The sequence below is a fragment of the Nerophis ophidion genome, linkage group LG02 (assembly GCF_033978795.1).
Source record: "Nerophis ophidion isolate RoL-2023_Sa linkage group LG02, RoL_Noph_v1.0, whole genome shotgun sequence".
In the NCBI taxonomy this organism is placed as follows: Eukaryota; Metazoa; Chordata; class Actinopteri; order Syngnathiformes; family Syngnathidae; genus Nerophis; species Nerophis ophidion.
In genome coordinates, this window is record NC_084612.1 from 53812526 (window position 1) to 53834079 (window position 21554).

Below are 21554 nucleotides of genomic sequence, written 5' to 3' on the forward strand. Positions count from 1 at the left end.
TCTCTTTTAACATGAGAAAGTAACATCTACACTTCTGTTAAAATGTATTAATCATTCTTCTCTTCTTTGTTACTTTACATTAGTTTTGGATGATACCACACATTTAGGTATCAATCTGATACCAAGTAGTTACAGGATCATACACTAGTCATATTCAAAGTCCTTGTGTGTCCAGGGACATATTTAAAGTTAAAGTTAAAAGTACCAATGATTGTCACACACATACGAGGTATGGCGAAATTATTCTCTGCATTTGACCTATCACCCTTGATCACCCCCTGGGAGGTGAGGGGAGCAGTGAGCAGCAGCAGTAGCCGCGCCCGGGAATCATTTTTGGTGATTTAACCCCCAATTTCAGCCCTTGATGCTGAGTGCCAACAAGGGAGGCAATGGGTCACATTTTTATAGTCTTTGGTGTGACTCGGCCGGGTTTTGAACTCACAACCTACCAATCTCAAGGCAGACACTCTAACCAAAAAAAGATATTGTGATGCCAAAAAATACCAACATGATCATAGTAGTATCGACTAGATACATGCCTGTACTTGGTATCATTACAGTGGATGTTAGGTGTAGATCCACCAATGGCATTTGTTTACATTTTGATGCGGGTGAGCTACGGTGTTTAGCTATTCCTCGTCCTGCAGTGATAACGCTACTTGTAGGAAACATACTTTATTTGTCGCCATGGAGACCAGGATTAATGATTTAGAAGTAACTAAAACAGTGTAGACGGCGGATGGATGTTAGCCGCTAGCTCGCTAGCCAAGTCTAAAAAGCACCTCTTCCTGAGGGTGTTTCAGTGTTATAACTTCACCTTTATCTTTACTTTTTACACCAAAATGCGTCCATTTTCCCGTTTCTGTCTACACACTGTGTCTACTTGTAAGCACTCTGTGTGTGTGTGCGGGACCGGTACGTTTCGGAGACGGTATAGTACCATAAATGATTCATTAGTACCGCGGTACTATACTAATACCCACATACCGTACAATCCTAGCTCTATATTAAATGTATGAACACATACGAAAGAGGCGTGGGTCGCATTTGAGAAAAAATCCTAATAAATCCTAATAAAAATGTGATCCAGGTGACTTATGAGCAAAAACAATCAACAGGGCAGTGACCATACAGTGGCTTTAGAGATACTTGTTTCACATACGGTAGGTAAGGTTGTATTTTTGCCTGTGACAATCCTGTGTGTGACTGGAGCATTAAGGAGTGGGACTATCTAGGACTAGCTGCAGTGCGCTCAAACAACAAGCAGGTAGCATCTGTGAGCAGATAATACCGTATCATCTCTTTCTCTTTCGGACTTATCAGGTTGGTTATGCATTCTTGACGCATTTCTTTTACACACACCTTAAGTGAAGGATGAGGCGAGAACTAACCCAGACCCACTCTATGTCACGCATGCAGTGATGAAGAGGTGGCATAAAATACGGAGTTAATTCATTGGCAAATAAAAAATAGAGGAAGCCAGCTCATGAAGAGGATTTTCCTGTGCGGGAATATGAGAAAATGATGCATGAGCTCACCATTTTCTGAATCGAGCGTCTCTGCAGTGTCTGTTTGGCTTGCAGGAGGCCTACAAACAGCAGGAAGTAAAACAAACAATAATAAAAAAAAAAATACATCTTTAAATTTAATTACATCACCACAGGACACACCAACACACACACACACACACACGCTCTTGTATTTCCTACCTTCTTGAGACCTCCGAAAAATGCCTACCTTTTTAGGACCACCCTTTCTAGATATATAAAGAAGTGTATTTACAACATTAATGATACATACATAGTATTCAAATGCAAAAAAGCTTGTTGTGAAAAATTTGTTGGAATTTCACAAGAAAAAGGTCACAATTTTACGAGAAAAACAACTTTTGGCAGTATTATCATAAAAGTCGTCATTTTACTCAACGCAAGTCAGAATTTTACAAGAAAAACTGAACTTTTGTGCAATAATATGATAAAAGTTGGAACTCTACTCAATAACAGTTGCAGTTTTACAAGAAAAGCTTCAAATTTTGGCAATTTCACGAAAGGAGATGTAATTTTACCCGACAAAAGTCACAATTTATAAGAGCACTTTTAACATTTTGGCAATATTATAATAATAATCGGAATTTTACATGGCAAACATTATGACAATCAAAAAATCTCACAATTTTACAAAAAACAAAAAAATGTCAATACCGTGATAAAAGTCAGAATTTAAATGACAAATAGATAGATAGATAGATAGATAGATAGATAGATAGATAGATAGATAGATAGATAGATAGATAGATAGATAGATAGATAGTACTTTATTGATTCCTTCAGGAGAGTTCCTTCAGGAAAATTAAAATTCCAGCAGCAGTGTACAGAGTTGAGATCAATTTAAATAAAAGTAAAAAGTAAATAATGTCGCCATTTAAAAGTAGAAAGTAAAAAATGTCGCCATTTTGCCTTAAAAAGTAATACTTTTACATTAAAAAGTAATCATTTTATCATAAAATATTACAGAAATAGAAATAATATAAATTGTTCCCAATTTTATAAGAAAAAAGTTGACACATTGTGAGAAAAAGACTGCTTTTAGTTTATTTATTTAAATTTTTTGTTTAATTGTTTTTTAATCGTCATTATTTACTTCAAGTTATTACAGTATGTCTCTATATACATATTTATTTGATTTGATTTTAATACATTTTGGCCAAAGGGGGCGCATTTCAATTTCTTACACACACTTGTTATTACATGTGTTGGCCAGAGGGGGAGCACTTAAATTTTTTAAACACACTTGTTATTTCATATGTTGACCAGAGGGGGAGCGCTTTTAAAAGGGAAACACAGTCAATTTGAAAAATCCCTCCTTTTTGGGACTACCCTCATTTTGATAGATTTCACCACCAGGGGTGCAAATGAGATCTCTATTTTTTTGTTATTTGTGATGTGCTTAAGGCCGATGACAAAGGAGTCAGGGACCACAGATGGGCCCTGTGCCACACTTTGGGCAACCCAGCTGTAGAAGCTAACTGTTAATGGCCACTATAGTAAGTAGCGTACTGTATTTGTTCATCCTATGGTCACATATGGCTTGTCTTATGTAAGCACCGGAAGTGGTAAAATCAGCTATTTACCTGGCGGCTTTTTTTGGGGATGAATAGGGAAGTCCGTCTTTAGCTGCCGGCTTGTTTTATCATATATTGCTGCGTTTCTGCCCGAATGCAGCTGAGATAGGCTCCAGCACCCCCTTGCGACCCCGAACCGGACAAGCGGTAGAAAATGGCTTTGCCTTTGCACCTGTGAATGTTTACTTTTGTATGCACATTAAATCAACAAAAAAATCCTGACTTTGGAACAATGTTCACAGACTCTAGTATTTGGCTCTCTATTAGATGCAATGTTATTGGGACCACGATTTATTTCATCACTTGTTCACGCCTCCTCATATGGAAGCTACTTTTCCTTGTTGATGACTCAAGAAGGGTAGAAATACAACACAGACACACACACACACACACACACACACACACACACACACACACACACACACACACACACACACACACATTGTGTGTGCATCTCTGGACACTCACAAGTTCTGAGCGTTGTTCTGATGGTCCAAGCGCTTGGCAGGCGGGTTCTGGTTGGTTTCAACAGCGGCGTGGTCGCTCTCTGACTCTGTAGCCGTGGCATCAGCAGCAGCGAGTGGAGCTTGCGAGTCGTTGTGAGGAACATCTGTCAGGGCGACAGGGCGATGGCTGTGGCCTCGGATGAAGATGGCATGAGTGGGCGACTGGTGGCCAGGACGCACAGCCTTGGCTGTAGAAAAAGGAACACTTTGTGTGTATTTATTGGTGCTGTCTCTCCACTTCTTATAATCCCATTAATTACACTTTTACATTTTGAGTAAATTAATTGCTGGCATGATTTAAAATCCACTTTTGAAAAAAGACCCCACTACGTTGACACAAATGCAATTCTACTGCTTGAATGTCATACAATATTTTTTTTTTTCCCCATGTTTTACTTTCATGAACGTCATTGATTTGCCCAAAACTAGGTAACAGTTTTATCTCAAGTCCCGCCTGGGTTTATTTTAGAGTCCAATTTGTCGCAGAGCACACCAGTCGGAGTCTTTTTACTCATCTCCAGGGTTTCATTTCATTTTTGCAGCTTAAAATGCCTGTGAGTTCCAGGCAGCTTTTTCAGAAAGTTGTGTCAAAAGTTATGCTTATTTCAACAACATTGGAACAATTAGAAATGTTATCAATTTTTTTTGATGTAATGATCATTTCAAATCCAGAGGTGATGGTGCATTTACTGCTGAGGCTCCAAAACCTTGGAACAATACGCCTCTTGCTATTCCCTCTTTAATGACTTTTCAATCATGTCTTAAAATTGTTTTTTTAAATCTTTGGCTTTTAAACCAGCATGAGAGTTGTGTGATTTTAGCCTATTTTATTTTCTCTCATGTATTTTATGTATTTATTATTTCATAGGTAAATGTTTTGTATTACTGACTCTCTTAGTACGTATGTCTCAACTTCTGTGCAGCACTTTTTGAAAATGTTGTTGTTTCTTGAAATGTGCTATATAAAAAAAGTGGATTAGATTGGAACACACACACAGTATGGACAACACTTGTCAAAGTCACACTCAGACTGTGCCCTATACAGTCGTGGTCAAAAGTCTACATACGCGTGTAAAGGACATAATGTCATGGCTGTCTTGAGTTTCCAATCATTTCCACAACTCTTATTATTTTGTGATACAGTGATTGGAGCACAGACTTGTTGGTTACAAAAACATTCATGAAGTTTCCTTCTTTTATGAATTTATTATGGGTCTACTGAAAATGTGAGCAAATATTAACATTGCTCTATGTATACTTTTGATTGCTCACATGTCCCTTGGCAAGTTTCACTGCAATAAGGCGCTTTTGGTAGCCATCCACAAGCTTCAGATTGAATTTTTGACCACTCCTATTGAAAAAAATGGTGCAGTTCAGTTAAATGTGTTGGTTTTCTGACATGGACTTGTTTCTTCAGCATTGTCCACACTTTGGACTTTGGGAAGGCCATTTTAAAACCTTCATTCTAGCCTGATTTAGCCATTCCTTTACCACTTTTGACGTGTGTTTGGGGTAATTTTCCTGTTGGAACACCCAACTGCGCCCAAGACCCAACCTCCGGGCTGATGATTTTGGCTTGTCCTGAAGAATTTGGAGGTAATCCTCCTTTTTCATTGTCCCATTTCCTCTCTGTAAAGCACCAGTTCCATTTCCAGTAAAACGGGCCCAGAACATGATACTACCACCACCATGCTTGACGGTAGGAATGGTGTTCCTGGGATTAAAGGCCTCACCTTTTCTCCTCCAAACATATTGTTGGGTATTGTGGCCAAACAATTTTTGTTTCATCTGACCACAGAACTTTCCTCCATGAGGTGTTTTCTTTGTCCATGTGATGTCTTTTGACCACGACTATAAATAGAGTTCCATATTATAAATTATTATAAATAAATTATAAATAAAAAGACAATATAACAGAAAATATAACATACACCCATAAACCTGGATGCCTATTTATCTGTACAGTAATCTATTTATTTATGTCTATACCTTATTGGTTTTTTTATCCTGCACTACCAAGAGCTAATGCAACTAAATGTTGTTCTTATTTGTACTGTAAAGTTCAAATATGAATGACAATAAAAAGGAAGTCTAAGTCTAATATATTAGGTCAGTACATATTCAGTCAACTCTGACAAGCACCTGTTCTGCACACTGTGATTTATCTGTCTATAAAAGTTTGTGATGTGAACCAACTTTGGTGGCTTTCCTGCTGAGGTTTGTCTGCTGTCGGCAGGACTGATCTGTGCTCAATATCAAGTTTTCTACTACAGTACCCCCATATGGTAGCCTGCTTGTCCAAATATTGCCCACTATCAGTTGTCTAGTTTTTAGCTGTCACTTCAGCCTTCCTCAGAGTGGCCGTTGCTTCTCGTTGTGATATTACCTGTGTTTTGACCTCCCTCTCTTACTCTCTAAAAACTATATTTGTCTTCCACAACAATCCTCTATTAGTGATTTTGGGAGGATGGTTTGACTTGTGGGATGCCAGGCACCTTGGGCTGGTCCAATTCTGCCTTTGGCACTGGTCACTTGGGCAGATTTGGTTGTTTTCGATTCTGATTCCGGTTCCATTGATTCTGTTTCCCAACGATTCTTGATTCCGATTCTTTTAAGAGGCAGAGTCAAAAAAAGTATTATTCTAAACGGGCTAGTTTTAAGAAAAATATAAATATCAATCATTTTGACTTGAATATACAGTAAATGTTAGGTTTCTTTCCACATAAGTACAATTTCACAAATGTGTCACTTATTTATTTAAACCCTCATGAATCATTTACACATCCTGCTTTTTCAAGCATTAGGTAAGAAATATCCGATGAGGGTTTTACAATGCAGATTCCAATACCAATCATCCATGAGTGAAATTGTTATTGAAATACAGTCAGCTGCTAGCCGCCTCTGTGGCAGCTAATTCATCAGGTTGACGGACTTGGCAATTAATATATCAAAATAAATCAATCTTTAGTAATTAGGATGATTCCGGGAGAATCAGAATGTGAGACCCGGTTACTGTGCCTGGTACTGGATGCTTAACCTGAGTCAGAAAGTCTCACCCCTGAGGTGTAGCTCTCTTCTGGCAAAGGTATCTTTCCGCAGGTTGACATACGGAAACTCTGTTTTGACTTTTACCTTCTCTTTTTTATCAATTTTGATAGATTGATCGAAACTTTTATTAGTAGATTGCACAGTTCAGTACATATTCTGTACAATTGACCATTAAATGGTAACACCGGAATAAGTTTTTCAACTTGTTTAAGTTTGCGGTCCACGTTAATCAATTCAAGTTTGATGTCTCACTTAAACTATCCAATCTCCACAGGGTTTTTTTTAGATGGAAAAATATGCAAAGAAGATCTGACTTCAATGAAAGTCTGTGTTAATGATTTAACTCTGAAAAAAAAATCACTGTATTACGTTAGATCTACATCCATGTGACATTAATGACGCCCAGTGACCACTCTGAGTAAAGTACTACACATTAGGCTGGATAATTCATAACATTTTAATTTAGTTTTTGGCTTCTTACGTTAATAAAAACATATACAATGAAAACAAAAACAAAATACGAGTAATGGGGCGTGTAACTCCCATGCAAACTCCTGATCTTGTAACGGTGAAATTGTTGAGTAAGAGTATGAGTGAAAAAAAAAACATCTCTACAAGAAGTTTGGGATCTCACTGTGGTTGCTATTTTTTAATTGACACAGTGGTAGTAGGACTAATTAATATGCAATCAACTCAACAAAAATGCATATCCAAGTGAATTTAACCACGAGGTGTGAGAAGTAGCCGATGAAACAAAATCTGCTGGTAGAATATCACCATTCGACTGACGGCGACGGCGCCACAACGGGCAGGTAGACATGAATATTGTTCAACGCCTTTAACTTCTATATAACGTTTACTGTTCCTAATCCAATGTTTTTCTGTTGTTCAATCAATATACAGAGGAGCAAAAAAGTATTTAGTCAGCCACCGATTGTGCAAGTTCTCCCACCTAAAATGATGACAGAGGTCTGTAATTTTCATCATAGGTACACTTCAACTGTGAGAGACATAATGTGAAAAAAAAATCAAGGAATTCACATTGTAGGAATTTTCAATAATTTATTTGTAAATTATGGTGGAAAATAGGTATTTGGTCAACCATTCAAAGCTCTCACTGATGGAAGGAGGTTTTGGCTCAAAATCTCACGATACATGGCCCCATTCATTCTTTCCTTAACACGGATCAATCGTCCTGTCCCTTTAGCAGAAAAACTGCCCCAAAACATGATTTTTCCACCCTCATGCTTCACAGTAGGTATGGTGTTCTTGGGATGGAACTCAGTATTCTTCTTCCTCCAAACACGACGAGTTGAGTTTATACCAAAAAGTTCTATTTTGGTTTCATCTGACCACATGACATTCTCCCAATCCTCTGCTGTATCATCCATGAATCCATTTTGGTATAAACTCAACATGTCGTGTTTGGAGGAAGAAGAATACTAAGGGGACAGGACGATTGATCCTTGTTAAGGAAAGAAGGAATGGGGCCATGTAATGTGAGATTTTGAACCAAAACCTCTTTCCATCAGTGAGAACTTTGAACGGTTGACCAAATACTTATTTTCCACCATAATTTACAAATACATTTTTTAAAATTCCTGAAATGTGAATTCCTGGATTTTCTTTTCACATTCTGTCTCTCACAGTTAAAGTGTATCTATGATGAAAATTACAGACCTCTGTCATCATTTTAAGTGGGAGAACTTGCACAATCGGTGGCTGACTAAATACTTTTTTGCCCTACTGTAAATCAATTGATCCTCCAGAATGCAAACCTGTCAAGCACAGGGCAATGTAATCAAATTTTTAGAATATACATCGATATTTCCATTAATCATTACACTCATATATTTTAGCATAGTTGTGATCAACAGTAACCTCCATCCATCCATTTTCTACCATTTGTCCCTTTCTGTTTTGTTTAAATGAAATGTTTGTGTAGCGACCACTTTAACATCCTGGTAGATGCTATTTCTGAATCCATTTAAAATTTCTCAACACGGAACGAGTAAAACGAGGCCCACTTGTACATATCACTACATGTACAGTCGCGATCAAAAGTTTACATACATTTTTGTTTCATCTGACCGCAGAACCTTCCTTCAGGTCTTTGTCAATGTGATGTTAGATGAAACAAAAATGGAGCTGTTTGGCCACAATACCCAGCAATATATTTGGAGAAAAGGTGAGGCCTTCAATCCCAGGAACACCAATCATACCGTCAAGCATGGCGGTGGTAGTATTATGCTCTGGGCCTGTTTTGTTGCCAATGGAAATGGTGCTTTGAATGGGACAATGAAAAAGTAGGATTACCTCCCAAAAAATCAGCCCGCATGTTGGGTCTTGGGCTCAGGTGGGTGTTCCAACAGGACAATGACCCCAAACACACGTCAAAAGTGGTAAAGGAATGGCTAAACCAGGCTAGAATGAAGGTTTTAGAATGGCCTTCCCAATGTCCTGACTTAAGCGTGTGGACAATGCTGAAGAAACAAGTCCATGTCAGAAAAGCAACACATTTAGCTGTATTGCACCAATTTTTTTTGTCCAAAATTCAAGCAGAAGCTCACGGATGGCTATCAAAAGCGCCTTATTGCAGTGAAACTTGCCAAGGGACATGTTAGCAAATATTAACTTTTTTGTATGTATACTTTTGACCCAGCAGATTTGCTCACATTTTCAGTAGACCCATAACAAATTCATAAAAAAAGCAAACTTCATGAATGTTTTTTGTGACCAACAAGTATGTGCTCCAATCACTCTATCACCAAAAAATAAGAGTTGTAGAAATGATTGGAAACGCAAGACAGCCATGACATGATGTCTTTTACAAGTGTACGGTATGTACACTTTGGACCACGACTGTAAGTGTATCCAATGCTGTGGCCAGTGAGTGTACAGTAGTGTGTTTCTGCTCATCGTTATTCAAGTAGCGGGCTTTCATTGCAAAACTTGAATGAGTTGGCCATATTGTAAGACCTTCTTCATGATGATAACTTATTTTGGGGAAAGAAAAAAAAAACTAAGTGACTGATAAAACCTGATACTGAAAGGTAGAGCAATAAACTATTTCTCCGCTATTTTGTGATCTTCATGGTACAGTAGGTAAGGTTGTATGTTTGCCTCATTCTTGTGAGAATCCTGCATGTGACACATGCAGGATTCTCATCACCCTAATAGCAGTGTTGTTCAACCTTTTTTGAGCCAAGGCACATTTTTTTCATTGAAAAAATGCGGAGGCACACCACCAGCAGAAATCCTTAAAAAATAAAACTCAGTAGACAAGAAAAAGTCTTTGTCACAATTGTTGGATATGAATTTAAACCATAACCAAGCATGCATCACTAAAGTTCTTGTCTCAAAGTACTGTCACCACCTGTCACATCACTTATGACTTATTTTTACTTGTTTGCTGTTTTCCTGTGTGTAGTGTTTTACTTGTCTTGCGATCTCATTTTGGTGGCTTTTCCTGTTGCAGTTGCATGTCTTGCTTTGAGCGCTATTCCCCGCACCTGCTTTGTTTTAGCAATCAAGATTACAATCTTTTTTATGTGGAAATTGTTGTCATGTCATATTCAGATGTACCTTGTGGACGGCGTCTCTGTTCCACACGCTGTAAGTTTTTGCTGTCGTCCAGAATTCTGTTATTGTTTACTTTGTAGCCAGTTCAGTTTGAGTTTCATTCTGCATAGCTATCCCTAAACTTTAATGCCTTTTCTTAGGGGCACTCACCTTTTGTTTATTTTTGGTTTAAACATGAGCCACCTTTTTACCTGCACGCTGCCTCCCGCTGTCGCCTGCATATTGTGATCACGACAGATCATTGTCGTCTCACACGACCTGTTCCAGACATCTACAAAGCAATTAGCTACCGGCAGTCACCTACTGATATGAAATAGTATTACACAGTTACTCTGCCGAGTTCTAGACAGCACTTACACTCAACAACGGGATATAATTTGTGAAATATAATTACTGGTTTGCAAACCCAAATAGGTGAAACTGCATAATCTCCCACGGCACACCAGACTGTATCTGCAGTGTGCTGAAACAGCCACCAGGTAGCATCTGTCAGCAGATGATACTGTATCATCTCCTATCAGGTCTTCTCAGGTGGACAGTGGAGTGCACGGAGTCTTCACTCACGCTTTGAGTGAGGAAAGAGGCAAAAACATAGCCGGACTCAGAGTAAAACACAACGGGAATGTGTGCTCAAACCATGTGAGAGGAAATGAGTTGAACAGACTGGAGCACACATTTTAGCGAGGGGAAGGAGGTGAAAGAAGGGCAGAGACATGAGGGGAGGGTTGCGCCATGTAAGACATTCTCACGCTGCAACGCCAGGGCAATTATCACATGTGTAGGTGATGAAACACACAGACAGCCTGCTTAAAGTTAGTAGCTACATTTTCTAAATTGTGTCTTCGATACAGTATTTTTCAACCACTGTGCCGCGGCACACTAGTGTGCCATGCGATACAGCCTGGTGTGCAGTGGGAGATTATCTAATTTCACCTATATAGGTTAAAAATATTTTTCGCAAACGAGTTATTACAGTCTGCAAATGATGTGTTGTTGTTGAGTGTCGGTGCTGTCTAGAGCTCGGCAGAGTAACCGTGTAATACTTTTCAATATCAGTAGGTGGCAACAGGTAGTTAATTGCTTTGTATATGTCGGAAACAGCGGGAGACAGTGTGCAGGTAAAAAAGTGTCAAATGCTTAGACCAAAAATAAACAAAAGGTGAGTGCTCCTAAGAAATGGCATTGAAGCTTAGGGAAGGCTATACAGAACCAAACAAAAACTGAATTGGCTACAAATTAAGGAAAAATAGAATGCTGGACGACAGCAAAGACTTACTGTGGAGCAAAGACGGCGTCCACAAAGAACAAACCCTGTTTCCATATGAGTTGGGAAATTGTGTTCGATGTAAATATAAACGGAATACAATGATTTGAAAATCATTTTTAACCCATATTCAGTTGAATATGCTACAAAGGCGGCATGGCGTAGTGGGTAGAGCGGCCGGCCAGAAACCTGAGGGTTGCAGGTTCGCTTCCCACCGATTGACATCCAAAAAATCGCTGCAGTTGTGTCCTTGGACAGGACACGTCACCCTTTGCCCCCGGTGCCGCTCACACTGGTGAATGAATGATGAATGAATGATAGGTGGTGGTCGGAGGGGCCGTAGGCACAAACTGGCAGCCACGCTTCCGTCAGTCTACCCCAGGGCAGCATGTGGCTACTGATGTAGCTTACCACCACCAGGTGTGAATGAATGTTGAGTCCTGCTTCTCTGTGAGCGCTTTGAGTATTTAGAAAAGCGCGATATAAATCTAAGTTATTATTACTATTATCACATTTGATGTTAAAACTGATTAAAATTTGTTTGCAAATAATCATTAACTTTAGAATTTGATGCCAGCAACATGTGACAAAGAAGTTGGGAAATGAGTTTGGACATCAAATATGTTGTCTTTGTAGCATATTCAATAGAATATGGGTTGAAAATGATTTGCAAATCATTGTATTCCGTTTATATTTACATCTAACACAATTTCCCAACTCATATGGAAACGGGGTTCGTACATCCGAAAAATGACATGATAATCAACAATTTCCCCACAAAGAAGGATGGATACAACTAGAATATTCTTGATTGCTAAAACAAAGTAGATGCGAGAAATATCGCTCAACGGAAGACGTGAAACTGCTACAGGAAAATACCAAAAAAAGAGAAAAAGCCACCAAAATAGGAGCGCAAGACACAAAGTAAAACACTACACACAGGAGAACAGCATAAAAGTCCAAATAAGTCAGGGTGTGATGTGACAGGTGGTGACAGTACACCTACTTTGAGACAAGAGCTATAGTGATCCATGCTTGGTTATGCTTTAAAGTCATATCCAACAATCGCGACATAAATTTTTATCGTCAACTGAGTTTCGTTTTTTAATGATTTCTGCTGGTGGCGTGCCTCCACATTTTTTCAACGCAAATAAATGTGCCTTGGCTCAAAAAAGGTTGAACACTGGTTTAATAAAACCTACATGACAAACTGTAGGTTGTCTTTCTGCATCCTTCTTTAAAGAGTGCAGGATACATGAATTAGAGTACGATGCTCCTGTAAGTTGTATTGTACATAACTTGTGAACTTATAGACTTATAAAGACTTTTAGCAGCATGAAATATGTGGTATTTGGATTTTTCTTGAGGGGCAAGGAAAGTGGTGCCCCACCAGCCGAAAAGCAAATGGCTCTCAGCAGGCACAATACATTAAAACCATAGCCACCGATCTACATTTCTGCCAGTGGGTGCTCGGTGTGTGTATTAGTGATTTCCCCATACCAATATTTTGGTACCGGTACCAAAATTTATTTGGAACTTTTCTTAATAAAGGGGACCACAAAAAATGTCATTATTGGCTTTATTTGAACAAAAAAAGGCTTGAGGTTTAAGAAAGCACTGAACGGTGAAATAATAGACCATTATAAAATATAGTAACAATCACTTTCATCCCATTGATTTTTTTGAACGTTGATGTTCCAGGTAATCTTATTTTTAGTGAATGTCAAAGCCAAATATAAGCCTTAGCTTCAGCCTATTCCTTTTTCGGTCATTCTTTTTCTTTTCTTCTTGTGTGTAAATATGTATGATTGTTTAATATGTATAGTCTGTACTGTTAAATTGATGACACAAATTGGTTGATTATATGACCGAAATAAACTCATTTCAAAACACTAATTTTTAAGGTGTTGCGACTTCTATTTTATTTTGTAGTAGTAGGGACTTCCTCTCTGTAATCATGGTAGTATCGACTAAATACGCTATTATACGTGGTATCATTACAGTGGATGTCAGGTATAGATCCACCAATGGCGTTTGTTTATATTGTAGCGTCCCGGAAGAGTTGGTGTTGCAGGGAATTCTGTGAATGTGTTCTGTGGTGTCTATGTTGTGTTACGGTGCAAATATTCTTCCAAAATGTGTTGGTCGTTGTTGTTTAGTGTGGTTTCACTATATGGCACATATTTATGACAGTGTTGTTTCACTATATGGCACATATTTATGACAGTGTTGTTTAGTAGGATTTTACTATATGGCACATATTCATGACAGTGTTGTTTAGTGAGGTTTCACTATATGGCACATGTTTTTGACAGTGTTTAATGTGGTTTCACTATATGGCACATGATTAGGACAGTGTTGTTAAATGTGGTTTCACTATATGGCACATTTTTATGACAGTGTTGGCAATGTTCATACTGCCACCCTATGGCTGTTGAGTAAGTATGCCTTCATTCACTCGTGTGCAATGTGATCAAAGTCAAGATGGTTATGTCATTAGTTCACTAATGGGCACAACCCAATCTTGGTTACGTTTTGTTTATTATATAGATTGTGATTAATGACTACTTAATCATGCAAAACTGACAAAGCTCACCACAAAATTACCGACAACAAGATTTATCTTTCAAAAATGACTTTAAAGATTGAAAGTTGCCATCAATGCACATCAATTCTCGAAAAAAAATCCATGTGCTGAAAAATCATTATTACTATATTTTATAATTTGCTATTATTTCACTTTCCAAGGCTATTTAAACCTTAAAGAACTAGGGACCTACTCAGTGGCCTAGTGGGTAGAGTGTCCACCCTGAGATGGGTAGGTTGTGAGTTCAAACCCTGGCCAAGTCACTCATTTTTAAGGTGTTGCGACTTCTATTTTATTTTGGAGTAGTAGCGACTTCCTCCCGGTGAACTTATTTTGTTTTTATTTTATTGAAGTGTGCATGGCGGTGACGTCAAGCCCACATTGGGGCCTGTCTGATAAAAATCACGTTCCACTTAGTCACTAATAGTCAGTTGGAAAAAATCAGATCTGAAATAAATCCGATTTAAGACACTTTGTGTAAACATAGCCGACACCGTTACTGACCTATGTGTGCAGCGTAAGGGCGGCGAAAAGGATTTTGCACGCGCATCACGTCTTTGATGCGCTCCACCTCTCGCTGGTAGTGGTGTCGATCCTTCATGGCTCCCTCTTTGGCTTCCTTCAGTGCCCCCTCCAGCGCCTTGACTCGCTCTGCCGTAGACCGAAGCCGTTTCTCCAGTTTAGGAAGCTCACAGCGCAGGTCTGCATTGTCACGTACCAGCTGCGCACAAATATTCATACTTTCATTGGCTAGTTTGCACCAATACTTAAACAAAGTCCTCCAGTTATTACAATGTCTGGCCTGGTTTTGGCCGTATGATCGTCCCCCCCGGCACAGCACGAGGACATTCTGAAGTAGAATTAACAGTGACCTGGAACAGGAACAAGTGAACTGGAACATTTGTGTCAGCCAGAGCCAAGTAGATGCAGCCAAGTGGAACCACTGACAAAACTGACTTGATGGCCCAACTGCCTCTAGCATGGAGAAAATACACTCAGGTACTGCAAAAGGAGACTGGATGGGTTTCTAATAGGCATGGCCACCATTCATTCTTGGATCAGTGATGTTCTTAAGGGTTCATACACCTTTTCCATGGCCAAATTCAAGCACTTTTTTAAGGACTTTCAAGATCAATGTTCCGGTTTTCCCAGTACCCTTCAAAAGGCGAAAAACCAGTGTGAATCAATCCATAGTCTTGTTGTTTGAGGTCACCAAATGCTGTCTGGAGAAAAAATAGGGAAAATCTGATAAAAGCTAAGCCTAACATTGAAGCAGCAATTATTATTAACTGAATAGGGAATAGAAAATGAAGCAGTGTGACTATTCAATGTCATTGGTGTTCAGCACTCAAGTCCCGCCACTCCTGGGATGCTCAACTCCCCCTCTGAGGACAGAGGTGCATGGTTGGCTGCAGCTGGGAAGCAGGATTGAGAGTCGGGCGGAGCCCTCCCGAGTCTACCGCTACATTTGGGACCCAGGAGGAGACGACCTACCACGCCGACAATGGCTCACGCTGAACCGTCCACGGACTGGAGTCGGTCGCTTTGGGTCATCAATGAAGACGTGGGGCTTGGCGGACGGTGCGGCATGCGAGTGCAGAGACCCTGAGTGGACCGCCGACCATATAATCAACATCTGCCCTTTATATGGACCGCGCTCGGAGGCTAGCCTCCTCCACCTAGGACCAGAGATGTGACTATGGCTACGCGACACAGAGTTGAACATCTGATGTTAAACGAAAGAAGAAGAAGTCAATGGTGTTTGAAAATGTGTCTCCATTTGTGTTGTTTTTCAAATTTCTTGTTCTTTTTCTTACTTGGAGCACTCAATGACATGGAACATCAGGGCATTCAGAGCGTGTTTGTGCTTGTAAACTGCATAATGTGATATAAATACACGCACCCTCAAAACGTCAATTCCACTCATTTATTAACAAAACTGATACACATTAATATAAGGCTAATACATTTAAGGAAAATATTTAGTCTGTTTCACAACACCTCGGTCACCTTTCATTAAAGGGGAACATTATCACAATTTCAAAAGGGTTAAAAACAATAAAAATCAGTTCCCAGTGGCTTGTTGTATTTTTTGAAGTTTTTTTCAAAATTTTACCGGTCCCGGAATATCCCTAAATAAAACATTAAAGTGCCTTATTTTCGCTATCTTCGAAACCACTGTCCATTTCCCTGTGACGTCATACAGTGCTGCCAATACAAACAACATGGCGGTTACCACAGCAAGATATAGCGACATTAGCTCGGATTCAAACTCGGATTTCAGCGGCTTAAGCGATTCAACAGATTACGCATGTATTGAAACAGATGGTCGGAGTACTGAGGCAGAAGGCGAAAACGAAATTGAAGAAGAAATTGAAGCTATTGAGCGAATAGCTATTGACGCTATTCGGCCATAGCGTGGGTGTACCTAATGAAGTGGCCCATAGCATGGCTGCCTTATTAGCATCGCCGGTAAAATGTGTGGACCAAACGATCAGGACTTTCGCATCTTGTGACACTGGAGCAACTTAAATCCGTCGATTGGTAAGTGTTTGTTTCGCATTAAATGTGGGTATCTAGTTTCAAATGTACATACAGCTAGCGTAAATAGCATGTTAGCATCGATTAGCGTTGCATGTTAGCATCGATTAGCTGGCAGTCATGCCGTGACCAAATATGTCTGATTAGCACAAAAGTCAACAACATCAACAAAACTCACCTTTGTGATTTCGTTGACTTAATCGTTGCAAATGCATCTGCAGGTTATCCATACATCTCTGTGCCATGTCTGTCTTAGCATCGCCGGTCAAATGTGAAGACACTCTGGTAAATTCAATGGGGGTCTGGCGGCAGATTTCTTGCCAGTGGTGCAACTTGAATCCCTCCCTGTTAGTGTTGTTACACCCTCCGACAACACATCGACGAGGCATGATGTCTCCAAGGTTCCAAAAAATAGTCGAAAAAACGGAAAATAACAGAGCTGAGACCCGGTGTTTGTAATGTTAAAATGAATATGGCGGGTGTATTACCTCGGTGACGTCACATTCTGACATCATCGCTAAAAGACCGATAAACAGAAAGGTGTTTAATTCGCCAAAATTCACCCATTTAGAGTTCGGAAATCGGTTGAAAAAATACATGGTCTTTTTTCTGCAACATCAAAGTATATATTGACGCTTGCATAGGTTTGGTGATAATGTTCCCCTTTAAGCACATCTAGCCTTATAACTGTGGCTACGATAAGAAATCAACAAAAAGACAAAAGTTTACTTTTTTTGCTTTCACTGAGGTAGCCAGACAAGTTAAGTAGACAAGCAAAATAATAGAGCAAGAAATGCATACAACCATGTTGTGTAAAAACTACAAAATCATTCGTATTATTTCAGCTCTAAGTTGTGAAAAAAGTTACAAATTATATAGTAAATGACCTCCACAGTACAAACAAGTCAAATAATGTAACCATTTTAACGCAACTAACCAAAACTATATTGTCATTACGGGAGTGTCGCAGCTTACTGCGAGGTTTGTTTCCCCGGGATGCAAACGGACTACTCTGGACAAGGCGTGCAGGTAAAAACATTTTTTAATTCCAATTAACACTCAACGAGGTACAAAACGGAAAACAACCCGAAGGCAAGCGTGCCTATCGCACGCGGAAGCTAAGGCAAAAATCTTAGGACATGAACATCATGAAACTGTGGCATGAAATAACTAAGACTTACTTGGCAAGGCATGAAGTAAACAAACAGCTTGAACTATGGTATTGCATGAAATAAGCCATGACGCCAGGCTGAGCGTGGGAAGCAAGGTGACTAAATAGCTCTCTGATTAGTGGTTGACCGCAGCTGAGCGTGAGACCACTAACCAGAGGCAGGTGAAAATAATAAGTAGCTAAGGCAACCAAATCAAACTCAGGTGTCAAACAGGAACTGAAAGAGTCCAAAGCTAACAAAACATAACCAAAACATGGACCAGACCACGGATCATGATGGATAAAATGAAACGTGTTTGCTTTAACTGAGGTCGTCAGACAAGTTAGGTAGACAACCAAAATAATGGAGCAAAAAATAAATCAAACCATGTTGCATAAAAAACTCAAAATCATTCACATTAACTAATTTCTAAGTTGTGCAAAAGGTTACAAATGACATACGACCTTCACAGTGCAAACAAGTCCAAAAAGTGCAAATGAATTTCCTTTTTGCATACTTTGCATCAGGCTACACATGGATTTGGTCCCAATTTTATCCAAAGTTTGTATTTGTCATTTTCCAATGTTCATTAAAATGACAACACGATGGACCGATGCACCACTGTCCTCTTTGGGGCAACACAGAGCCCTATATGACAACAACCTAAAGCGAGGGCTCATGCAAAGCCAACAGGTCAAGCGTGTAGCTTTCATTTTTAAGGAAACTTATTTTATTTTTTTCCATTTTATAATTAGCCTATTGAGTCAGACTGCCGAGAAACTTGATGAACATATCCAAGCATTTACAAGCACTTCACCCAAATTTCAAGCATTTTTCAAACCTTGAAAACACAACAATAAAATCCAGGCATTTTCAAGGTTTTTAAGCACCCGTATGAACCCTGGTTCTTACTCTTTCTGCAAAATAATCACATTACATTAACAGCACTTACGTGGGCCATATTACTTCAAATAACATTTTTGAAAAGCACTGCAAAAGGTTATGTTTTGGTTGGCGTCAGTGAAATAACTAATCAGCCTCAGCAGCTTAGTGACCCTGCAGGCGTATCCTCCTCACAGATCACACAAAATAAGTTGTGTAAAACATAGACTTAATCACATTATAGGTTACCAAAAACGCAGCCCATATCAAACAGGGGCGTCACTAGACCTAATACTGTACTGGGGCAGACCTGGGGCGCAAATAATTCATGTGAGCGTGCAAAGCGCGCAAGCAAAATCATTTTTAGCACTTATTTAGCATAAAAAATACATAAATAGTGCTTTAAACTATGAAATCATATCAGATTATGTTGTATGGATCTTTGATTAACCACCTGAAATTAACTAATGCATTTGAACTACTTGTGCACTTTTTTACTCCAGACTTCTAAACTGCTACTGGTAAAAGCAAAAAGGAAGAGCAATGAATCTTTTTGAAATACATATTGCAGTAATCATCTGCAAATTTAACATTTACAAAAGTAAAACAAAAAATAAAGCACCCCTACATCTCTGGGTTATTTTATATTATTAAATTTCCATTTATGGCAATGTGGCTAATCCTATTTCAGATACACAAAACTATAAAATATACACAAAACAATAAAGCCACAGTAGTAGAATAAATGAACAACTGTTGTGTGTCAATCCAGGGAACCATTTTCTGAGAAGTAAACTGTAACGTCTCGTTTTCATTTTTGCAAAGTGTTCAATCACTCTGGACAGACATGGAAATATTACAGTAACTGTTATACAGTTGACCAGTGGTTCCCAACAGCTGGGTCGTGACATAAAAGTGGATTGTGTGTCATTCTCAGTGAGTCGCAGTCAGATGTGTGCATGAAAAAAAAAAAGTTTAGGGAGAAAAAAATCAAATTGTGGCAACAAAACCAGATTATTTTAGCCTTTTTTCTAGTGACTATTAGTGAGTATTTTAGCAAAAGGCAACCCGACTAACAAGTTGGCGGAGGACTCAGAACAGACATGGAAATATATTTTAAAAAAATCTAAATGGGGCAACAAAACCCGATATTTTCAGCCATCTTTCTGAAAACAAATACAGAAATATTACTATTTTTTCTGGAAATAAAACCAGATGCTTTAGCTGTAGCCATTTTTCTGGTGACAAAACAAGATTATTTTAGTCAAAGTCGCACCGATTAACAAGACAAGCCTACTGTGCTGTTTTTCTGTGAAATAAACTTGAATGATTTAAAAATTGGCTCACGACTTGATGAAATGGAAAAATGTTTTTCTTCCTGAAGATAAACCATTTGAGAAGCACTCAACTCACACATGCTTACTCCAAATCATTATTGATGCAGAACCAGCAGACAATAACCAACATGTTTCATGTTCATTGGAAATTCCCCTGACAGCTCGTACAGCAAATGAATATGTTTGTCTTGATACAAGGAATAACGTTAGCTAACTTAGCATCAACTTAAGACAATGATGTTGCCTAGCTAGCAAGGACTTCACTTACATCTCTCATTCCTCGCTTCTTCTCTGCTGCGGGCGAATAACTTTCTTAACCCTTTGATGCATAACATGGGTCAAATGTGACCCAAACACGTTTTTATTATCTGTTTCTTTGCAATAATTGAATGTAATATTTCAGTATTCCAGGTATTCCTAAATTAACTTGTTTTTGGTCATTAAACATTGTTATTTTATTCTTTCTCTTCATACTTTTTGAATAAAATTGATTTTTGTATTACTAACCTTCCAATGCACAACATGGGTCAAAAATGACCCACATCTATTTTCTATGTTATTTCATGTTAGCCTGAGCGTTGCTTTGCTATATATTTCAAAGAAATGTATTTTATCGTTTACTATCACATATATTCAGGTAATATCATGTTTTTATTCAGCTAAAATCAAAATTTAGGGTTAGAGTTAGTTCGCAACATCACAATGGACAACTTCTTCACCAGTGTCCCTCTGGCTGAGAAGCTCCTCGAGAAGAACCTGACTATTGTTGGGACTCTTCGCCAGAACAAACCAGACAGACCACCTATCATGAAGCCATGCAAATCACGGCTGATTCATAGCTCAGAATTTGGATTCAATGGCAACATTACCATGGTGAGCTACAGTATGTGCAGAAGAAAGGAAAGGCTGTTGTCCTTCTGAGCACAATGCATGATGACAAAGCAGTGGATGACAGTAAGAAGAAGAAACCAAAAGTGATACTGTACTACAACAGAACAAAAGAGGAGTGGACACAACAGATCAGATGGTTGGCACCTACACATGCAAACGGAGAACACGGAGGTGGCCCATGGTGCTCTGGTACAATATGCTGGATATTGCCATCCTCAATGCGTACACCAACTTCACTACAGAACACCCTGGTTACATGGGTGGTGTCACCAATGCACGCAGACTATTCATCAAGGACCTGGGCAAAGAGCTGGTCATGCCACATATGAAGAGCCGCATGGAGGGCAGGCCCACACTCCAAAAGCGTATCATAGAGGCAATGGGAAGATGCGAGATAGAAAAACAAACCATAGTCACCACCCAAACAGAAGAGGACATAAGACAGAAGGGTGCAGCGAAGAGGAAGAGGTGTGCGATCTGCCCATTTGCCAAAGACAGAAAAGTCAGCTGGTGTTCGCAGTGCAAGAAGCCTGTGTGCAAAGAGCACAAACGCACAGTGGTAATGTGTGCTTCATGTGAGGAATCTGATAACTAACTATACATCCATTTTCTACCGCTTATTCCCTTTTGGGGTCGCGGGGGGC

General features: G+C 39.2%; 1 protein-coding gene across 1 annotated transcript in view; it reads right to left on the reverse strand.

Annotated features, from left to right (window-relative positions):
* The window catches only part of LOC133542406 (kinesin heavy chain-like), a 396917-nt gene that overhangs the window by 49912 nt on the left and 325451 nt on the right, over positions 1 to 21554 (reverse strand). The window contains exons 24-26 of the mRNA XM_061886494.1: positions 14613 to 14829; positions 3590 to 3815; positions 1539 to 1588 (exon numbers count right to left, since the gene is read on the reverse strand). Of these exons, the coding sequence (XP_061742478.1) occupies positions 1539 to 1588; positions 3590 to 3815; positions 14613 to 14829 (493 nt within the window). The remainder of the gene's footprint in view (positions 1 to 1538; positions 1589 to 3589; positions 3816 to 14612; positions 14830 to 21554) is intronic.